The sequence below is a fragment of the Apodemus sylvaticus genome, chromosome 10 (genome assembly GCF_947179515.1).
Source record: "Apodemus sylvaticus chromosome 10, mApoSyl1.1, whole genome shotgun sequence".
NCBI classification, from domain to species: Eukaryota; Metazoa; Chordata; class Mammalia; order Rodentia; family Muridae; genus Apodemus; species Apodemus sylvaticus.
In genome coordinates this window covers 24,366,838-24,388,028 of record NC_067481.1, presented here as the reverse complement: position 1 = coordinate 24,388,028, position 21,191 = coordinate 24,366,838, and the positions used below count along the sequence as shown (strand labels likewise).

General features: G+C 50.8%; 2 protein-coding genes across 2 annotated transcripts; both read left to right on the top strand.

Moving 5' to 3' along the window:
• The first annotated feature begins 1,254 nt into the window (after positions 1-1,254).
• Positions 1,255-13,956, top strand: Psmd3 (proteasome 26S subunit, non-ATPase 3). Its single transcript, XM_052194101.1, has 12 exons — positions 1,255-1,638; positions 4,298-4,488; positions 4,759-4,896; positions 6,576-6,712; positions 8,677-8,867; positions 9,128-9,231; positions 11,485-11,599; positions 11,683-11,802; positions 11,903-12,006; positions 12,252-12,407; positions 13,347-13,397; positions 13,504-13,956. The coding sequence occupies exons 1-12, from the start codon at positions 1,431-1,433 to the stop codon at positions 13,579-13,581; spliced, it is 1,593 nt and encodes a 530-aa protein (XP_052050061.1). The 5' UTR covers positions 1,255-1,430; the 3' UTR covers positions 13,582-13,956.
• A 5,699-nt stretch (positions 13,957-19,655) lies between these two features.
• Positions 19,656-21,064, top strand: Csf3 (colony stimulating factor 3). The gene is made up of 5 exons (XM_052197525.1): positions 19,656-19,695; positions 19,789-19,961; positions 20,284-20,391; positions 20,518-20,664; positions 20,906-21,064. Exons 1-5 carry the CDS (start codon positions 19,656-19,658, stop codon positions 21,062-21,064), a joined length of 627 nt encoding a protein of 208 aa, XP_052053485.1.
• Positions 21,065-21,191: the final 127 nt, after the last annotated feature.

The following is a 21,191-nucleotide window of genomic DNA, read 5'->3' as shown; positions in this document are numbered from 1 at the left end:
CTACACAGAGGAACCCTGTCTCAAAAAAAAAAAAAAATAACATTTTAAAAAAATAAATAAGAAGAAATAAACAAATAAAGCATTTATTTATTTATAATAAAGAGGGAATGAAGGGAACTCGTGCTTCAGCCTGCTTGTGGAGGTCAGAGAAAAACGTGGGACTCAGGTCTCTCCTACTATGGGATCCAGGGATCGTGTCTTCACACTAGGCAGCAGGCGCCTTTACTCCCTTGAGCCATCTCACCACCCCCTCGCCATTCCTCGTCCCTTTTTCTTTCTTTTTTATTTATTTATTTTATTTTATTTTATTTTATTTTATTTTATTTTATTTTATTTTATTTTATTTTTGAGACAGGGTCTTTTTATGTAGTTCTGGCTGTCCTAGAACTAGACCAGGCTGGCCTTGAACTCAAAGATCTGCCTCCCAAGTACTAAAGTTGTGTACCACACCTGGCCCTACATTACATTCTTGAGCTGGTGTTTGTTTGCTTTTTCGAGAAAGGGTTTCTCTGTGTAACCCTGGTTGTCCTGGAACTCACTCTGTAAACCAGGCTGAGCCTCGAACTCACAGAAAACCCCCGTCTTCTCTGCCGGAGTGAAGTGCTGGGATAAAATTCGTGCACCACCACGCTGGGCCTGTTGGGTTTTTCAACAGTCCTATATATACTGGCCCAGAGCAGTATACAACGTGGACTCCAATTATTAAATTTGACTAATTCTACACAAATACCCCACATTCCCAGGCTGCAGAGAAGGAATGCCTTATATTCAGTAAGTCACAAAAATTTGACGAGCAAGTTCGGATGCCCTAGGGGTTGAGCTCAGTTTATAGTAAGCCCAACAGCCTAGCTACACGTCCACAGGCTACTTTTTTTTTCTGGTGCTGGAAGCATCTGGCGGGCGTTGAGAGCACGAGCCTGGCGGATTTCATTGGGGACTTGACCCGCGCAAACTGGGAGCGCTTGACTCGGACGTGGGGGGGAACCTGCCCGGCAACTCATGATGACATCCCCATCTGCGCTCGGATAGGTCCCATTCACTTACGTATTAGAGTCTGTTGTAGCCCAGTTTGGAGTCTAAAGGGACTTCTCGCGGACATCCAAAGATCTGCACTCAGAGGAAGATAAAATCACCACTCTCAGGTCTCACAAATTCCTTCAGACTCCTCCCACTTCCTAGAAGATCCGCCTTCATCGTGCACCTCGGCTGTTGATTTGTTTTCCCTCCATGGACTCGGCCATCTGCTCGCCATGCCTGGCATTTCCCAGAAGCCCCAGCGCCGGGAAGGAGTTTGCAGCTGCTCGGTCATCGTGCGGCCCGACGCGAGCCCGCGCTGGTGTGCAGGCCCGGCTCTGTGCCTGGTCTCTGGTGTGAGGGTTTACGCGAGGCCCCTGCTTCGGTCCCCGGACTAGGCCGCGACCCCGGGCGCCATGAAGCAGGAGGGCTCGGCGCGGCGCCGAGGCGCCGACAAGGCAAAGCCGCCGCCGGGAGGGGAACAAGAACCGCCGCCGCCGGCCCCCCAGGATGTGGAGATGAAAGAGGAGGCAGCAGCTGGGAGCGGCTCCACGGGGGAGGGAGACGGCAAGGCAGCTGCGACCGAGCACTCCCAGCGAGAGCTGGACACTGTCACCTTAGAAGGTACGGGAGCCCACGTCGGGGTCGTGCCGCGATCACCGGTGACAGCGGCCAGGGTGATGCGACTTCTTGCTGGGACCTCTGCGTAGCCTCCACTTACCTCGGTTCCCTGTATTCGGTCAGTGGGGCTGGGGTCAGAAGTGCCCGCCCAACCACCCTGACTCCCTCGACCCCAGCCGATGACCGAACCTGTTCTCCAGTCTGCGGACTGCTGTCCTCAACTCCTTCTCTTCATCTGGGGTTGCATCTTAGTCTCACCGAGCCTTTTCTTCAGTCCTTCCTAGTGATCTATTCCATCCGACCGATTCTAGCGCCTGTTATTGATATGTAGAAATCAGCTTTTGTATTTGTGTCTAAAGAAGCCAGTGTAACAGATTACACTGGCCCCTTAGTTTAAGAGTTTATTTAAAAAAAAAAAGGCTCTGTAGCACTAGCCTCCTTTAGCAAACTCCCTCGGAGGGCCATTTCAACCTTGTATTGCTTCCTTACTTCTGTAATTGAAGCATCTAAACTGTCCCGGTGCGCTTTTCCACTTTCTTAAGGTTCTTATCCCTCCTTTCCCAAAGAGTTCAAGCACACACACGCTTTTACTTCTGAATCAATCTACCCCCTACCTCCTGCACCGCCTTTTTTCTCTTTTAGTTTATAATGCTTACCTGTGGCCCCGACTCCTATAAGTCAACACCAGAGGCCCATTCTCAGGTTCCTATTGTCCCCTTGTCCCGCTTAAGTTGCTATTTTACTTTTTCCACATAGTAATCTTGTCCATGTTTGAAGTGGGTACGATATGAGACTTTTCGGGGTGATCTTCTGTAGTTTGTGTTCTCTCTCTCCCTCTTTCCCTTCCCCTCCCTCCCTCCCTTCCTCCCTCCCTCTCTCCCTCTCTCCCTCTCTCCCTCTCCCTCTCTCTCTCTCTCTCTCTCTCTCTCCCTCCCACCCTCCCTCTTTCTCTCCCTCTCTCTCTCTCTCCCTCTCTCTCCCTCTCCCCTCTCTGCAGGAGAAACTACTTTAAAACATGGTGATGGACTTCATCAACTCCAATTCTAAAGTTGGCAACAGGATCTATATACAATAAAGATCTTCTTACCTGAAATAAAAGTTTCTAGTGGCTGAGATGTCAGCCTGAGAGTGTGTGTGTGCGCGCGGTTTGTATTCACTGTTTCTACAGTGAATTTTGGAATGTGAGAATTTTAAAGCAACAAGGAGAAAATTATTTCAGCCATAATTGACATGTTTCCCTGTGTATTTTCAAACTGTTCCATAATTGAAATCACTGATGTACACAGTTTGGATCAGGGTATTAGTATGTAAAGATACTAATCATTTTCTTTTTGTCTTCTCCATTTAATACATCCGTGAACATAGGGTTCAATTTCTGCAAGAAGCATTTGTTGACTACTTAGTATAGTGATGGAAATTATAAACTCCAGACTCTGTTTCCCTGTTTGTGTGAGTGAATTAATAGCATTAGCTGTTTTATTGGGTTATTGTGAACATTGGAGCATATGAGCTGTGCCTAGCACATAGTATAAATACATGGTGAATCCTCCGTACATAGTTGCCGTGACAGTAACAGTTACTGTCACACTTATTGAGTAGGCAGTGAGACTCAGAGGGCATTCTCCTAATTGCTGAACATTTTTCTTTTTTTCTTGTTTCTTGCTCTTTTAAGTAGTTTTGCAGTTGTCACTATTCCAAAGTTTTTAATCTTCTTTTGTAACTACTTAAATGTAGCTTCCCAGAATTTGTGCACCTAAGTCAAAACGGGTAAACATATCTGAATTTAAATTTGTTTAGATGTGAGTGTGAGAATCTCACCTTCATGTCTGTAAATGCACCACCTGTGTGCAGTGCCCACCAAGGCCAGAAGAGGTCATCTGATCCCCAGGAACTCTAGTTGTGGGCAGGTGTGGGTCACCCTCTGGGTGCTGGGAGTGGGCTGAGCGCCTTGTACTCTTACCCACCGAGCCACCTCCTTGGGCCCCAGTTCTAAAGCTTTTTATGTTATCTTAAAAATCTAATTTAGCACATAAATGTTCTTTTCCCTAATGCTTATGTTGCCATTTTTAAAAATATTGCTAATTTATTAGTATAAAAATGGTTCCATTTTTAGATCTTTGAATGCTACCCAAGTGCAGTCCTTCTGTGTTTCAGCACATTGCCGTCCCTGGTTATGTGCACGTCCACCTTTGTTTTGAAATTATGGCAGTAGTTTTGCTTACCCGGTTTTATAAATTTTTTGTGAAATAAGATGTCAATCTGGTCATAGTGTTCCCTGTTTCTTTTCAGAAGGCTTTTTTGTAGTTACACCCAGGGTGTGTCTGTGTCTGTCTCTGTGTGAGATTTCTTCATTTTTTACAAAGTCTTGCCGTGTTTTGAGCTCTGGTGAATCTCCATGTATTTCTTCTACTTTGTTTCTCAACTGTTTTCTTTTCTAGGCCTTTCTGCTGGCCTCTCCCCTGCATAGCTGGCTTTTTCCTTGTTTCCTGGTTATGTCTGAAAATTGGTGTGCAACATCCATAAAAATTGCTTAGCACTATTGGGCCAAAGGGGTGAATGTGCATGCCACCCCCTTGGTGGCACTCCATAGAACTGTCCCCTCAGTGCTGGGGAAACCCAAGGGGTTGCAAGTAACATCTTTTTCTTCTCTGGTCCTCTGCAGACATCAAAGAGCACGTGAGACAGCTAGAGAAGGCTGTTTCCGGCAAGGAGCCTCGATTCGTGCTGAGGGCACTGCGGATGCTGCCGTCCACATCACGCCGCCTCAACCACTATGTTCTGTACAAGGCCGTGCATGGCTTCTTCACCTCCAATAACGCCACTCGAGACTTCTTGCTACCCTTCCTAGAAGAAGTGAGTGGGGCTAGCTTCAAGGGTGTCTGATAGGATTTGGAGTGATCTTAAGTGTGGTGGCTTCCTCCTTAACTCTTCCTCCTTCTGTGAAACTATTGAAATCGTTATTATAGTCTATTGTTAGCCTCCTGGCACTCCAGGACAAGGACTCTCTTTAATTCTGTCTCCTCGGCATCTGGTGGATTCTCCGAGTGTACTAGGCACTCAGTAAATGTGTATTGAGACACAGTGAGTGCCCAGTACTCCGTTGACTGACCTGTCCTCTCCCAGCCCATGGACACAGAAGCCGATCTGCAGTTCCGTCCTCGCACAGGAAAGGCTGCATCGGCGCCGCTCCTGCCCGAGGTGGAAGCCTATCTCCAGCTGCTCATGGTCATCTTCCTGATGAACAGCAAGCGCTACAAAGAGGTACCCAGGATGCAGTGGGAGTGACTAGCAAGCCCCAGGGGCTGGGGGGAGGGGGGGCTGCTCTCCAGTGAAGAAGGAGAGGGCTCACTGTGGACTCTTTTGCTTTCCATTTCCCATTTCATGGTGGTGCACACCTGTGACCCCAGTGCTCCAAGGCTGGGACAGAATACAAATTCAAGACCAGCTCAGGCTGCATAGTGAGATCATGTCTCACCTTTGCACAAAATAGACTTTCCTAGTCTTTAAGAAATGACAGCCAGGCGGTGGTGGTACATGCCTTTAATCTCAGAACTTGGGAGGCTGCCGCCGACATATTAATATAGGGCACATGCATATACAAATAAAAGTAATAATTTTTCAAAATTACATTTTTAAAAAGCCAACTCTACAAGGTTGAAGAGATGCTTCAGCTGTTAAGAGCACTGGCTACTGTTGCAGACAACCCAGGTTTGATTCCCTGCACACAGGTGGAAGTTCACAAGCATAACTCCAGTGCCAGGAAACTGAATGTTCTCTGCTGGCATAGGCACAGAGCAGCTCCGCCTCTCACCAGAGCTGGCCATCTCATTTGATGGTTAACTGCAGAAATGCAGGGCTTGCTGGGCTGTGGTGGTGCACGCCTTTGATGCCAGCACTGGTAGAGGCAGGTGGATCTGAGTTCCAGGCCATCCTGGTCTACAGAGCAAGTTCTAGGACAGCCAGGGCTACACTGAGAAAGCCTGTCTCAAGAAACCAATAAAAGAAAAAAAAGAAATGACAGGAGCCTCTCTTCCTGCTGCTTTGTTCTTTTTCGACACACTGTTTTGTTTGTTTTCTAGATAAAATTTGTCTTTTTACTGTATACAGTCAGGTTTACGGTATATACACAGAAGGGTTTTCTGTATATGGAATTTACTGCATGTACACTGAAGGTTGTGCAGTCATTGGCACTAACTCCAAGGACACGTTCCTTGCTCCAGCACAAACACCATGCCTGATGTCAGTCATTTGCTATCCTCGATTTACCCACAAACCACCAGTGTGCTTTCTGTCTCTTTGGAAGATTTGCTCCTAGCACTTAATTCAGAGTTTAAAGATTATGCATGGGGCAGTGTCAGAGCATGGGCCAGTGAGCATGCCATTCTGTGTTTCTGTTTAACTGAGGGTGGAGCCTAGGACTTCACGTGTGCTAGTTCTGGGCAAGTGCTGTGCACTGAGCTGTGCCTCAGCCTGTTTTGTTCTGTTTCGGTGATTTCCTCTATGACCCACGGTGGCCTGAGACTTGCTGCAGTCTGGCAAGTGAGATCACATTTTTTATGACTGGCTAATATTCTAATGACTATGTCTTACTTCGTTTATTGTTCCTGTTTTGGTTTTGTTTTCTTTGTTTTTTCGATATTGTCTTGCTCTGGCCCATCCTAGCTTCCCTCTGGATTTTCCTTCCTTCCTCACCCTCCGGAAAACAAGGTTACAGGCCTGCAGCACCACCCTTGGTTCTCTATGCATCCTTCAGCTGCCGAGACATCCTGGGCTTATTGTAAATGGTGCAGCTCTGAGCGTTGGTCTGTAGGCTTTTGTGTGCAACTGTTTGCAGTTCTTTTGGACATGCACCTCGGAACAGAATTGCACGCTCATGATATTTCCTCCTACTTTTGGAAGACTTACCACTTGCTTCTCTTTTGCCTCCCCACCCCTGCCAGGCACAGAAAGTCTCTGATGACCTGATGCAGAAGATCAGCACCCAGAACCGCCGAGCCCTGGACCTCGTAGCTGCAAAGTGTTACTATTATCACGCCCGGGTCTATGAGTTCCTGGACAAGCTGGATGTAGTGCGCAGGTATGCATAGTCATGGGTAGTCAAGGTCTCCGTGCGATCAGAGCCCTGGTCATTACTTGTGCAGAGGTGTAGGTTTCCAGAGAGTGAGGAACTGGGTGTGAGGGTCTGTTAGTCACTGTTCTGTTGCATGAGGAGACACCATCACCAGGGCACCATATGCAGGAAAACATTGCATTGGGGCTTACCTACAGTTTAGTCTATTACATGGCATCATGTATGGACTGGAGCAATAACTGGGATCTGCATCCTTAGCTGAAGGGGTTAGGGGCTGGCATGGGCTTCTGAAACCTCAGTGACATGCTTCCTCCAACAAGGCCACACCTTAGTCCTAAGTCTTTTAGACGGTGCTTCTCTTGGTGACTAAGGCTGATAGGTCTGTTCAGGCCACACTAGGTGCCCAGCAGGGAACATGGCTTGAGCTTTGGGAATGGCAGCTCTGGGTGAACAATGGGCTAAGCTCTAGGCTCTAGAGAGCTGTCCCCTGGCTCTTCCTATCACCCACAGGAAGAGAGGATTGTAGATGAATTAGAGGTGGAATGACAGGAATATTTTGCCTTTCTATTCAAAACCTGCCACCCCTAACCCTACCCCTGCTCCCCTGTGCCCTCTAGAAAAGTTCTCAGTAGTTTCTGAGAGTTGACCTGACCTTTCCTCCTCCTCCTCCTCTCGAAGCCTCAGCTCTCTACCCTTCTGTACACTGCACCTTCTCCTCCTTCAGCATGCCAGACGCTTCCTCGGAGCCTGCCGCTCCTCTCTGCCTGGACCCCTCCCCATCTTCCTAAGTCCATGCTCCCACCCCACCCCCTGCAGCCCATCTCTGGCTGCACTGACCTGGGCCAGTGAGATGCTTCAGTGGGTAGAAGTCCAAACCTGACTTCATCTCTGAGATCCACATGGTAGAAGATAAAACCAAGTCCCAGAAGTTGTCCTCTTACCTCCAGATTTGTGCTATTGCATACACGTACGCACACACAGACACACATTTTTTTAAAACTATCTTTTTTTTCTTTCTTTTTTTGTTTTTTTAAGAATTACTTATTTTATGTTTACAAGTACACTATGCCTATCTTCCGACACACCAGCAGAGGGCATCAGTTCCCATTACCGATGGTTGTGAGCCACCATGTGGTTGCTGGGAATTGAATTCAGGACCTCTGGAAGAGGTTAAGTGCTCTTGACTGCTGAGCTGTCTCTCTAGCCCCACACATTTTTTTAATGTAATAAATTAAAAAAGCAAACAACCGCAAGTCCAGGGCCTTTTGATGACGGGTAGCTCAGCAGGTAAAGACACTGCTGCTGAGCTTGAAGACCTGAGTCTGAGGCTAGGACTTAGGCTGTGCACTGAGAGCCAGCCCTGCAGGTTGTCCTCTGACCTCATATCCACACTGAGGCTCTGGGGTGGGTGCGTACAAACAATGTAAAAGGAAAAGCAGGCCAGAGAGACAACTCTGCGGCTCAGGCTCAGGCTCGCCGCCCAAAGCAGGGGAAAGCCAGGCCGCTGCTCTCCTATGTCCCTGCCCCCTTCCCTGAAGTCCTCCTGGCTTCTGCTGCCGCCTGTCCTCTAGAGCAGTGCCAGACTATAATGAATATGCATTAAGTAGGACAGCTCCGAGTTGTGTTTGAGACTTTATTGTTTGTTTTGGAGACAGGGTCTCTCTGTAACTCTGGCTGTCCTAGAACTAGACAAGTAGACCAGGCTAACCTCAGCCTCACGGAGACCCATTCAGCTCTGCCTCCTGGGCACTAGGATCAAAGGTGTGTGACACCACACTTTTGTTTATTTATTTTTGAGGCAGGTTCACTGTGTCACCCTGGCTGGTCTGAAACTCTTTGTAGATCAGGCTATCCTTAAAGTCATAGAGGCTTTCCTGCTTCTACCTCCCAAGTGCTGGGATCCAAGGTGTACACCACCAAGCCTGGCTGGTTTTAAGAGTTTGACATCCCTTTGCCTTTCCTTCCCAAAGCTTCTTGCACGCCCGGCTCCGGACAGCCACCCTCCGGCATGACGCCGACGGCCAGGCTACCCTCTTGAACCTTCTGCTTCGGAATTACCTCCATTACAGCCTGTATGACCAAGCTGAGAAGCTGGTGTCCAAGTCTGTGTTCCCTGAGCAAGCTAACAACAACGAGTGGGCCAGGTACCTCTATTATACAGGTAAGCGGGGGTCCCCACCCACAACGCAGGAGATGGCTCAGGCTCCTTGGTGCAGACTTTCAGGGTTGGTCCATTTGGTACAGACGGCACTCATCCAGATAGGCACATGAGGGACCAGGTAATGGCTTGGGCCTGCTCATGGGTTAATCTACAAATCATCAGGCAAGCAAGAGATGGCAGTATGCCAAAGCCCAAAGAGGGGTTTGGTGGTCGAGGTGGGTTACAGCACTCTCCTGACCCACTCCCCTCCTATACCCCAGGGCGAATCAAGGCTATCCAGCTCGAGTATTCTGAAGCCCGGAGAACGATGACCAATGCCCTTAGAAAGGCTCCACAGCACACAGCTGTTGGCTTCAAACAGACGGTAAGCCATGGTTAATTTGCCCCTCCTCCTCATGTTTATCTGGTACCCTTAAGGTCTGAATCCCTGTACAAGAGCCGGGGAGCTTCCTGACCTGTCCTGAGGCTGCCCCATCTGTGAGTGTCGGAGTTGTTAGTGACAGTTCCTCTGCTGGCTTACGTTCAGATGAATTTGGAGTGTTCCTGATTCCCAGCAATCCCCAGCACTCTGACTAGTTCTAGGGTGGACCTGGGTTGCGCCGATGAGCCCAGGCTTTCCTTATTCCCCTACATGCCTGTCTGGATGAGTGTTGTCTGTTGCCAGGAAATCTAGGAAGTCTCCTAATTCACACAGCTGAGGGACTCCCGTGCACGTAATCCTTGGCGGCTTCAGAGCCCTCAGACATAGAAGGTCTGGGTTGACTTTTGTGTTCAGCACCATGAATGACAGGAAAGACTGTTTCAGAGAGGGAAAGAGTGTTGCCTCAAAGCAGAGCACCGCTCTGGGTCCAGTTCTTCAGGTCTAGCCTATGTGCCTGCCTCAGCGCGGTCCCAGCCTCCATCGCTCCCTTGTCAGGGTGGGTGAGTATGCTTGGTGATGGGTCAGAGGGCTGAGAGCATGGGATCTCTGTTCAGAAATTCAGAGTGAGCCAGCTTGTTTTTAAAAAATAAGAAATCTTGCTGGGTAGTGGTGACGCACGCCTTTAAACCCAGCACCTTCGAGGCAGAAGCAGGTGGATTTTTGAGTTCTGAGCCTGGTCTACAGAGTGAGTTCTGGGACAGCCAGGGCTGCACAGAGAAACCCTGTCTTGAAAAACAGAGGGGGGGGGGGGAATCTTACATTTGAACTGGTTTATGGACTATTAGTAGGATTTTCACACAAAGGAATTTCCAGACACATGGGACACAGGAGCAGCCTGGTAGATTGCTTACAATATAAGTCACACTAAAGTTTCTTTAAAGCGTCACTAAGAGGCAGGAGTGGTGGCACACAGTAATCCATGTTGCTGGGAGGCTGACCTAGGAAGTTAGCAGGCGGAGGCCAGCCTGGACTACATAGTGCAAGGCCCTGTCTAGAACAACAAAAGCACTACAGATGTGGGTAGTGGGTAAGGAATACTGTGTCACACACTGGTGGCTCTCCATGGGGTAAATCCCGCATCTCGCTTAGGATGTGAGGGGCATGTTTCCTTAGAGTGGTAACTGGGGCAGCGTGGAGCAGGCAAAGGTCCTGAGTCCTGGCCTGGGTTGAGTGATGAAGAGACCTGGGACGATGGGACGGGGTGTGTTTCAGGAGAAGGCCCATGTGATGTGCCGTGTCCCCTCTCCCTCCTCTCCTCTCCCCTCAAAGCTTATTAAAATACAGTTGGAGCTGGGCATGGGGGACATAGCTGTACACCTAGGCATGCAGGAAGCACAAGACAGTCTCACTGGCTAGCCTGGAGCTAACTGTATAGACCAAGCTAGCCTCCCAAATGTTAGCATTAGAGACCGGTGCCCTGGTGTCTGAGGCGCAGTGCTGCTGGTACGTCGGGGACTAACATGCCATTCCGGCCTCCGCCTCCCTCTCCCTCTTACTTTTTGGTGTGTATGTTTCTGACTGCATCTGTGTGTGTGAGAGAGAAAGGATCTCTCTCCAAGAACTCACATGTAGATCAGGCTGGCCTCAAACTCAAGAGTTTTACCTCTCTCTGCTCCACCAGGCGGTGGTGGAGCACGTCTTTAATCCCACCACTCTGGGAGGCAGAGGCAGGTGGATTTCTGAGTTCGAGGCCAGCCTGGTCTACAGAGTGAGTTCCAGGACAGGACAGCCAGGGCTATACAGAGAAACCCTGTCTCGAAAAAACCAAATCCAAAAAACTTGTCTCTGCTTCTGAGAACTAGGTTAAAGGTGTGTGCCACCACCACCCAGCCCTTTTTCTTCAAGATCTACTTTTATTTAAATGTGGGAGGGTGCAGGGCGTCTATGTGAGCCATGGGTTCCCACAAAGACCAAAGAGGGTATCAGATCTACTTGAGCAGGAGTCCCAGGGAGTTGTGAGCTGCCATGTGGGTTCTGGGGACCAAACTCCTGTCCTCTGCAAGAGCAGCAAATGTTAATGGCTGAGCCGTCGCTGTGCCCTCTCTCCTTTTTAAGTGTATATAGTTTATGTGTAGTTTGTCCACCTGCTGACTATGCATCCCCGTCTGCCTTCTTGTCCTCAGTGTGTCTGAGATCAGACCCCAGTCACCATTTTCCCCTTTCCCACACATGTGCTCCGTGTCATGCCCTATGCAGGTGCACAAACTTCTGATCGTGGTGGAGCTTCTACTGGGGGAGATCCCAGACCGCCTGCAGTTCCGTCAGCCCTCCCTAAAGCGCTCTCTCATGCCCTACTTCCTTCTCACCCAAGGTAAGGCTGGTCCCCCAGATCCCTGCCCGTGGCCTGATGTGTGTGTCCATTTACGTCAGCTAAACCACCCCTGTCCCACACAGCTGTTAGGACAGGAAATCTTGCCAAGTTCAACCAAGTCCTGGATCAGTTTGGGGAGAAGTTTCAAACTGACGGGACCTACACCCTAATTATCCGACTGCGACACAACGTGATTAAGACAGGTATGGATTTGAGTCTGGACGGGATGCAGATGCTCTCTTTCTGAGACTGGCAGCCTTGTGGGTCCACATCCTGAGACCTCCACTGTCCCTCCCCCCCCAGGTGTGCGCATGATCAGCCTGTCCTATTCCCGCATCTCCCTGGCCGACATCGCCCAGAAGCTGCAGCTGGATAGCCCAGAAGATGCAGAGTTCATTGTCGCCAAGGTGGGGTTGGCTCAGGAGCCACAGTGGCCAAGGATGTGACCGTCCTGCCTCTTCCAGGGGGCAGGAGTAGGAGGGGATTTGCCAGAGGCTCAGCAGTAACCCATTCTCATCAGGAAAACCAGTACTGTAGCAAAGTCAGGAGCTTGCCAGAAAGGAGGATGAATCTGGGTGGGAGTGTAGGACAGAGGACCTGACCAGCACAAGTCTGACAGGGCGTGACCTTTTCTCCCTTTGGGAGCCCACAGGCCATCCGGGACGGTGTGATTGAGGCCAGCATCAATCATGAGAAGGGATACGTCCAATCCAAAGAGATGATTGATATCTACTCCACCCGGGAACCGCAGCTGGCCTTCCACCAGCGCATCTCCTTCTGCCTGGACATCCACAACATGTCTGTCAAGGTGAGGCGCTCTTGGCCACTGCCCGGCTAGTCGGCATGCCAACCCTCCCTGCCCATGAGTCCTCAGGGAAACCTGGCTTCATTAGTTGATTCGTACCCAGTCCCCAGGCAGTGTCTACAAATCACTAATGTACAGCAGGGCCACGGGGACAAAAGACTCAGCCAAGGCTCCATAGCCCCAGCCAGTAGGACTGTAGTCCCTTCCCCTGTAGCATGTCATCAGGGATGTCACCAGGAAGGAGCAAGAAGGGTTCCAGGTTTGCTCAGTCCCCTCTTCTGAGTGTCTCTGCCTGTGAGACATGTGAATTCTGTCTGGCTAGCCTGTGTCAGGAATTGAGACTGAAGTCACTTCACACTAAGGAGCACTTGGCCAGGCAAGCCTGTATAAAATGAGAGGTGGTCTTTAGTTCCACAGAAGATCTAAGCCCTTCTCTGCTAAGCACTGACTTCGGTGCCGTTTCCTCCTGGTCATCTTCCTTACCCCAGGAGGCCAAGGCTGCTGCCTTCCTTAAAATCTGGCAAAGCACACTGCAGACGTGTGAGGCTCTTCGAGATCCAGCCCTTCTGTCCTCACCTCTAACAGCTGGTAGTCTAAGAGTGTGATAACGGTGCATGCCTTTAATCTCAGCATTCTGGGTGGAGGCAGATAGACCACAGTGAGTTCAAGGACAGCCCAGTCTACATAGTGAATTCCAGGACAGCCAGGCTATGTAGAGAGACCCTGCCCCTTTACATTGATAGGTAGGTAGTAGGTAGGTAGAGATAGATAGATAGATAGATAGATAGATAGATAGATAGATAGATAGATAGATAGATAGATAGATAGATAAGATCACTTCCCACCTAGACAGGAGAGAAACCACAGCCATCATGTTCAGACCCTGGCCTGGGGCGTGCGCAGGCCCAGTGATTCCTGCTTCTCTTTCTCCACTGTTTTCAGGCCATGCGCTTTCCTCCCAAATCCTACAACAAGGACCTGGAGTCTGCAGAGGTGAGCAAGAATCAAGGGTGGACCTTTCCAAAAGAGAAGCAGGGAAGGAGCTGGAGGGCGGGGCAGCCCCTTCCCTGGGTGAAGCCCTCTGCCCCTCTCCTCGCAGGAGCGGCGTGAGCGGGAGCAGCAGGACCTGGAGTTTGCCAAGGAGATGGCAGAGGATGACGATGACAGCTTCCCCTGAGCCAGGGCCGGGGAGGGGCGGGCTGAGTGGAGACTGGCTTTTTGTCTTTTCCCTCAGGGTCCCCTGCCCGGGAAACTGTTCTCCATTTCCCACACACGGCTCACAGACTGCATATGTGCAGGGGTCAGGGATGCTGGGACCCTCCCTGCTACCATGCCTCTCTGTAGCTGGTGACAATACACTGTGGGCAGGAGAACGGGTGGCAGCCTCCTGGAGGCAGAGTCCTGCCTCATGGCGTAGGTGGCAGGAGGGGACGGACAGAACCATGGATTAGGGTGTGGACTAGGGCCTGGAGTTGGGACACGTTGGGTTCTATGTTTTTGAAGCTTCAATTATGATTTTTAAACAATAAAAAGTTCTCCAAAGCCCCTTGTACCAGTGACTACATAGCACTTGCTTGATGACTGCACCGTTGACAGGCCCGGATGGCTTTATTTTTCTTGGCATCTTAGCTCCAAGTATGATCAGGATCCAGCGTATCTGCAGGGAAGGAAGTCAAGGGGCAGGGAGGGGGCTGAGGTCAGGAGGCCTGGGCTTGGCTCTCTCGTGTTGGGTACATTGATGAGAGCCCAGGCTTCTGTGTGCCTGTCATCAAGTAAAGATCCAGACTCTGGCCTCTGCCTCTTCAAATCAGAGGCTCGAAGGGGCAGACAAACAGAACGAGAATGGGAGTCAGCTGACAGTGTTTCCCAAGCATGCATAGAGTCTTGGTTTGATTCCCAGCACTGCACAAACCAGGCCTGATAGCACAAGCCTGTTACCTAGCATGGGATCAGGAGAGAGAGCAAACTGGGCTACGTGGGACCTTGCCTCAGACAAGTCAAGAATGAGCAGCTGTGCACAAGAGAGCAAAGCCTGGCAGGTGAGAACAGCTTTGCCCAGTGGCCCTGTGTTGTGGGAGATGGCTGGAGACAGAATTGGGGGAAAGGCCTCCCCAGCCCCTCAGCCAATCCCAGCTGCACATGGCAAGTGTCCCAGCACTGATGACAGCGGCCTGCTGGGTCAGAGCAGTTAGGCCTGTGTCCCTCTGTCCCTGCTGAGCCCTCCATCACCTGAGACACCTGGCTCTCTCTCTGCCTCTTGCTTCCAGCCTCACCTTCCACCTTGCCCACCTGTGTGCCTCACCAGTGTAGATCTGTGTCCCTGCTTGGGGCCACCTAGTCATGTCTGAGCAGTGGCTGATAGGAAAGCCTTCTATTGTCAGCCTGTCTGTAGGCTCCTGAAGTCACCCTAATGCCTGGCCTGATATTGGGGTAAAGTATTTGTTGAGGAACGCACACAGACACACCTCACCAGCCTCAGATTCCACTGCACAGGTTTTGGTCTTTGTTTTGGTTCCTGACCTCAGCCCTGGTCATACTGACCCAGCATTGTTACCTCCAATGCCACCCATGTGCCATAAAATGCAGGAAGTGGCTCCTGTGAGCAGGGCTCCCTCAGCCCTGTACTCTTGCAGATGAGCTTATCCTGGGTGCAGATTGTCCACGCCTTAAGTGTTCAATAGTTTGGTTTTTTGAGGCAAGGTCCACAGTTGTCTGGGAGTGGACCACACAGACCAGACTGGCCTTAGGAGTCCAGAGAGTAAGGAGGTTGGGTTGACAAAAGATGGCTCACAGATTCTAGAAGGGGAAGGACCAGAGCATCTTAGCAGATTACTCCACTGTCTGGAACAGTGACAGACTCCCAAGTCCTAAACTCGCCAAACCAAGAAAGGGCTTACTGTGCATCAGGCAGTGAGCGTGAGCCTGTGGTACTGACTGGGCACTACCAGGGCATCACCCTGGATGCTGGGCCGGGGAGAGGCCGCAGGCCACAGTGTTCGCTGTACATACAGTTGCACCATAGGCTCAGATTATAGATTATAAAAAAGAAAAAATGCTCATTTGAAGATCACAGACAAGGTTAGAAAGATGATTCACTGGTTAAGAGCTTGCTGCTCTTGCAGAGGACCTGGGTCATCACCATGCACGACAGTCCCAAGGGATCCAGTGCCCTCACTGACACAGAATACATACACATACACGTGTAGAAGGAAAACACTAATATACATATGTAAATATATTCTTTTAATTAAGCCAGGGATGTAGCTCAGAGTAGGGTTCCTGCTTAGTATGTCAGAGGCCCTGGGTTCAGTCCCAGGCCTTGTAAAAGAAAAAATTCTTTCTGAGCCTTTGCTGGAGTTGACAGCAAAGGCTTCTGCAGCTGGCCTCTCAGGAACCATCCTGGCCTCTGAGCTTCTCCAGTTCAGTGCAGCTCAGCCCCTGTGTGATTTATCCAGGGAAAGAGGCCATTTGATCTTTTTTCACCATATCATATAGCCTAGGCTAGCCACACACTTGCTACGTAGCTGAGGATGACCCTGAGCTTGTTTTTATTAGCATATACTAATTACACATTACAGGCTCCACTGGGACACTTCATAGAGTGCATATAACATACTTACTCCTCGTTATCCCCATTTCCTTACTGCTGCTGCTTCCTCCTCACCAGTTCCCTGTCTATTCTCCTCTTATATTTCGGTGATCAGTGAGCTTCCTTGGGGTTCTTTTTTGTTGTTTCAAGAAGGGGTTTCCCCGGGCATGGTGGTGCACGCCTGTAATCCCAGCACTTGTGAGGCAGAGGCAGACGGACTTCTGAGTTCGAGGCCAGCCTAGTCTACAGAGTGAGTTCCAGGACAGCCAGGACCACACAGAGAAACCCTGTCTCCAAAAAAAACAAAAACAAAATCAAGAAGGGGTTTCTCTGTGTAGCCTTGGCTATCCTGGAACTCACTCTGTAGACCAGGCTGACCTATATATAACTCAAGAGATTTGCTTCCCTCTGTCTCCTGGGATTAAAAGCATGTCTCACCCAGCTGTCCAGCTCAAGGTTCTTACACTAACATGGAAGAAGAGTTAGAGGTATGGGTAACTTGCTATGGCTACTGAAGAAAATGTCTCAGGCTGGGCAGTGGTGGTGCACACTTTTAATCCCAGCACTTGGGAGGCAGAGGCAGGCAGATTTCTGAGTTCGAGGTCAGTCTGGTCTACAGAGTGAATTCCAAGACAGCCAGGGCTACACAGAGAAACCCTGTCTCGAAAAACCAGAAAAAGGGCTGGAGAGATGGCTCAGTGGTTAAAAACACTGACTGCTCTTCCAGAGGTCCTGAGTTCAATTCCCAGCAACCACATGATGGCTCACAACCATCTATAATGGGAGCTAATGCCCTCTTATGGGGTGTCTGAAGACAATTACAGTGTACTCATCATATATACAAAATAAATAAATAAAATCCTAAAAAAGAAAAAGTCTCTTATTTCCCCAATGACCATAAACTGCTTATAATCCCCTCCCCCAAGGGCGGGGTAGTGGCTCACAGGCATCCTGCTGAAACCCGTCACACCCACTGACTGTGGGCTCCAGTACAATGGCCATAGCCACACCTTTTTCAAGAAATGTGCTGCTGGTGAGGTGTGTCGGCAGCACAGCCCCTTCCTCCAGTCCTGCATTCTTTCTGTTCTCGTCCATAATGCTCGCTGGGCCATGAAAGGGTGACACAGCTCTCTCACTAACGGCAGAGCATACAACAGTCCTCCTCAGCACTTTGACCACTACAAAAAGAACCTGAGCAGAGCTGACAAGCTATGACAGTAGTAAACATAGCTACTGAGATGGCAACTGGACACGTCTGTTATCAGAACAATGCACTAGCTTCCCTACCGGACCATGATTATAGTACTAGAGTGGATTCCATCCTGTGGAGCAGGCCTTGAATCCTGTTGGGAAGCCACTGTTGCATGATGCCAGCGGCCCTGGGCTCAGTAGTACCATGTGCAGGTGCCGCCATAGCTGAGTGAGACATTGGATGGCAATCCTCTTAGCATCTTGCCTACACTGAGGCCTAGCCAGCAAGGAAGAAGCGCTGAGGTCACTTCCAGCCTGATTTCTCTGTGTCCTGTGACCAGAGCCTGTGATGTCTTTGGCAACAGTCTTACTGTTCTGGATAGCAGCAGTGGCAATTGATTACAATATGGGGGGGAGGGGCAGGGCCCCTCTCTAGCCAGGTCTGGTTCTGACCTTCTCACCTCTATTTCCCAAGTGCTGGGATGACGGGTGTGTGCCACCATGCCTATTTTATGCAGGGTTAGATGTGCATGCTAGGCAAGTACTGTATCAGTTAACGCTGCTCTCCGGTCTTAATCCTCCACTATCCATTGTGTGCTCTAGCTGGTTGGTGCAACACAACAAAGGGAGCTTGGGATGATCATCTGCACCCATCGTCTGCAGCCCACCAACCGGTAAACAGGTCAAAATGGCAACACCATAATGATCCCAACGTCCCCCCACCCCGCCCCTCGACACCATGGTTCTCAGCCTTCCTAACGCTGAGCCCCTTAATACAGTTCCTCATGCTGTGGTGACCCCACGTAAAATTATTTCATTGCTACTTCATAACTGTGATTTGCTACTGTTATGAATCATTATGTAAATATCTGATATGCGACCCCTGTGGGTCTTGAGTTTGTGGCATAGAAGACAGGCAGCTGTTGCCAGTTGGCATGTTTAAGAATGAAATCTCACCTGTGGGTGGTGGCGCACGCCTTTAATCCCAGCACTTGGGAAGCAGAGGCAGGTGGATCTCTTGAGTTTGAGGCCAGCCTGCCTGGTCTACTGAGTGAGTTCCAGGACAGCCAGGGCTGTCCAGAGAAAACCTGTCTTGGGAAAAACAAAACAGAATGGGAATCCCTTGCCCTGTCCTCTCAAGCTGTGGCCACCAGAGGGCAGCCTAGCCCCAGAGATGGCCCCACCCCACCAGGTATACCTCAACATCAAAAAATGTCTATATTCCTTGGCCCAAAAGGTAGGGGTGAAATAGTTCAGAAAGTACCAGCTTGAGATGCCATCAGTCAGACAAGGGATCCCGTCCTCCTTTTTAGGCAGTAAAACCCTGTTGGGACTGAGAGAGACTAGGATGTCCCTCCAACTCTACTACCCATGATTGGGCAAGGCATTTCCCTTTCTGGCTCAGTTCACAGGGTTGAAAACACCAAGGTCTCTTCCAGAGCTCACACTGGACAGAGTGCTGGGATCGGAGATGCAGCCTCTCCTTTCTCACCGCAGCCTGCATCTGCTCAAGCCAGCTCACACTGCTGCTACAGGATGAGCGGAGAGCATCGGGACGCTGCCCGTCCCAGCCCCTGACGCCACATGCCCCAGACTCCGCTAGCTACCACCGCGGGGTACTCTGCCAAGGAAAGCAGAAAGGCAAGGTCAGGTGAGCAAGGAACCCCAAAGGGTCTTGATTCATTCAGGACAGACATCCGGTTTCCTCCGGGCCTCTCGGCCAGGATCCAGGAGCTTAAAGAAATGAGTCATAATGGGGGGTATTGGGGAGTTCCCAGCTAATCAGCCTGGGACAGAATGGCCTGAAAGCTGGACCATTTTGTTTTTAATTCAAATGTGGGGTGGGCGCAGACAGCAAGACCCTACCTAGGGTGCTGTGGAGGGCTCCTGGCACTGCAGGAGCCAGCCACTGGGGAGCTTGTGGGTCTGAATTGAGGACAGGTTCTCCCCTCTCTCTCAGAATGTCAGTCCCAGGTGTGGATGACTTGAAAATCACAAATGAAGGGGCAGAGGGGGCTACCCAAGCATGTCTGCCAGAGGATGGAGAGACAGGAGCCGCCTTGACCTGGGGGCCTGCCCCCTTCTCCAAGGCCTGAGTTCCCCGCTATCCCCTCCAGGGTTTCACCAGCAACTCAGCCTTGTTGGACAATTCAGATCCAACACCCTGCAGCAATTCAGGCCTGGGTGTGGCTGGAAGAGAGGAAAAGCATTTGAGCAGGGGACAAGACGTCAAGGAAGGAACAGAGATTCCCCGATTTCACAAAAACTTTCGCAAACAGCTTTTCCCCAACCCCCTGCATTGTCCTGGGCGATCGACAAATTTGCATAAATCCTGGGAAGTTATTACTAAGCCTGAGTTGCTCCAGCCCCAGGTAATTTCCTCCCGGGACCTTGATGGGTTTATGTATAAAGGCCCCCTGGAGCTGGGCCCTGGCAGAGCCCAGAGCTGCAGCCCAGATCACCGAGAGTCCATGGCTCCATTTTGTGCCCAGAGGCGCATGAAGCTGATGGGTGAGTGCCCTGGTTACCTGCCGTGGGTGTGGAATGGAGGGAGGCTGGAGCAACTAGCACCTCAGCCCCACCCGTCCGTCCGCTTGCTCCCAGCCCTACAGCTGCTGCTGTGGCACAGTGCACTGTGGTCAGGACAAGAGGCCATCCCCCTGGTCACTGTCAGCTCCCTGCCACCATCCCTGCCTTTGCCCCGAAGCTTCCTGCTTAAGTCCTTGGAGCAAGTGAGGAAGATTCAGGCCAGCAGCTCGGAGCTGTTGGAGCAGTTGGTGAGTGGGGAAGGACTTGGGGGCAGGGGAAGGCAAATGAGAAGAGGACAGGCTAGGGACACAGTGATAGTGTTTGCCTAGTGTGCACAAGAGCCTGGATCGCACCCTCAGAATACTGACAGAAACATCGAGGAAAGGAACATGGGGCACGGGCACGAAGGGGACAGGGAAGAAAATGAGTAGAGGCAGCGGTGGGACCTCTGGGTGGGACAGTCCCTAGGAAGGTAGGGAGCTGAGAAGCCCAGTGGACAGAGAAATCAGAGGACCTGAGCTGGAAAAACAGCCTTGCCCAGGTGAGCGCTCAGTATCCTTCCATCTGCAGTGTGCCACCTACAAGCTGTGTCACCCCGAGGAGCTGGTGCTGATTGGCCACTCTCTGGGTATCCCGAGGGCCCCCCTGAGAGGCTGCTCTAGCCAGGCCCTGCAGCAGGTGAGTATTTGCGGGAGGAGGAGGACCAAGAGGAGGAGGAGGAGGAGGGACTGCATCCTAGTATTTGGGCTCCTGAAGAGAGTGGGTATCCCAGGACATACTGCCTGATTCTCCTATTGTCCCCAGACAAAGTGCCTGAGGCAACTCCACAGCGGCCTCTTCCTCTACCAAGGTCTCCTGCAGGCCCTGGCAGGCATTTCCCCCGAGGTGGCCCCCACCTTGGAAATGCTTCAGCTGGATGTTGCCAACTTTGCCACCACCATCTGGCAGCAGGTGAGTTCCATCTGGAGGGGGTCATGGCAGCCTGCCGAGGCACCCTGGAGGCCCTCTATATTTTCAGAGGCCCGTGTATGGGAGGATACCCCTCACGCCCTACCCCACTTCCTTCAGGCTGAGAGACAGACTATCTGTCTTGGTTCTACTGTTAATGAGCCCCACAGGTCAGCTTACCACCTAGCTCCCCAGCACTCCCTCACCTGAAGGACTGAACCCTGACTCCATATCCTCCCCACAGATGGACAGCCTGGGGGTGGCCCCTGCGGCGCAGCCCACCCGGAGCACCACGCCAACCTTCACGTCAGCCTTCCAGCGCCGGGCAGGAGGTGTCCTGGCCACTTCGTACCTGCAGAGCTTCCTAGAGATGACGCACCATGCTCTGCAGCACTGGGCCTAGGCCAGAGCAGAAAGCCCCTTCCGGATAGTTTATTTATCTCTATTTAATATTTATGTGTATTTAAAGCCTACTATTTAAAAACAAAGAAGAGAAAATGGAGCTCCAAGCTTCTAGATGATTCTCTCCA

Bases quoted from the DNA above. Each gene is read 5' to 3' on its own strand.
- Psmd3 (XM_052194101.1), top strand. From the start codon at position 1,431: ATGAAGCAGGAGGGCTCGGCGCGGCGCCGAGGCGCCGACAAGGCAAAG. The intron at 4,489-4,758 runs GTGAGTGGGGCT...GTCCTCTCCCAG, and splicing joins TGCTACCCTTCCTAGAAGAA to CCCATGGACACAGAAGCCGA. The intron at 12,408-13,346 runs GTGAGGCGCTCT...CACTGTTTTCAG, and splicing joins TCCACAACATGTCTGTCAAG to GCCATGCGCTTTCCTCCCAA.
- Csf3 (XM_052197525.1), top strand. From the start codon at position 19,656: ATGGCTCCATTTTGTGCCCAGAGGCGCATGAAGCTGATGG. The intron at 19,962-20,283 runs GTGAGTGGGGAA...TTCCATCTGCAG, and splicing joins CGGAGCTGTTGGAGCAGTTG to TGTGCCACCTACAAGCTGTG. The intron at 20,392-20,517 runs GTGAGTATTTGC...TATTGTCCCCAG, and splicing joins CTAGCCAGGCCCTGCAGCAG to ACAAAGTGCCTGAGGCAACT.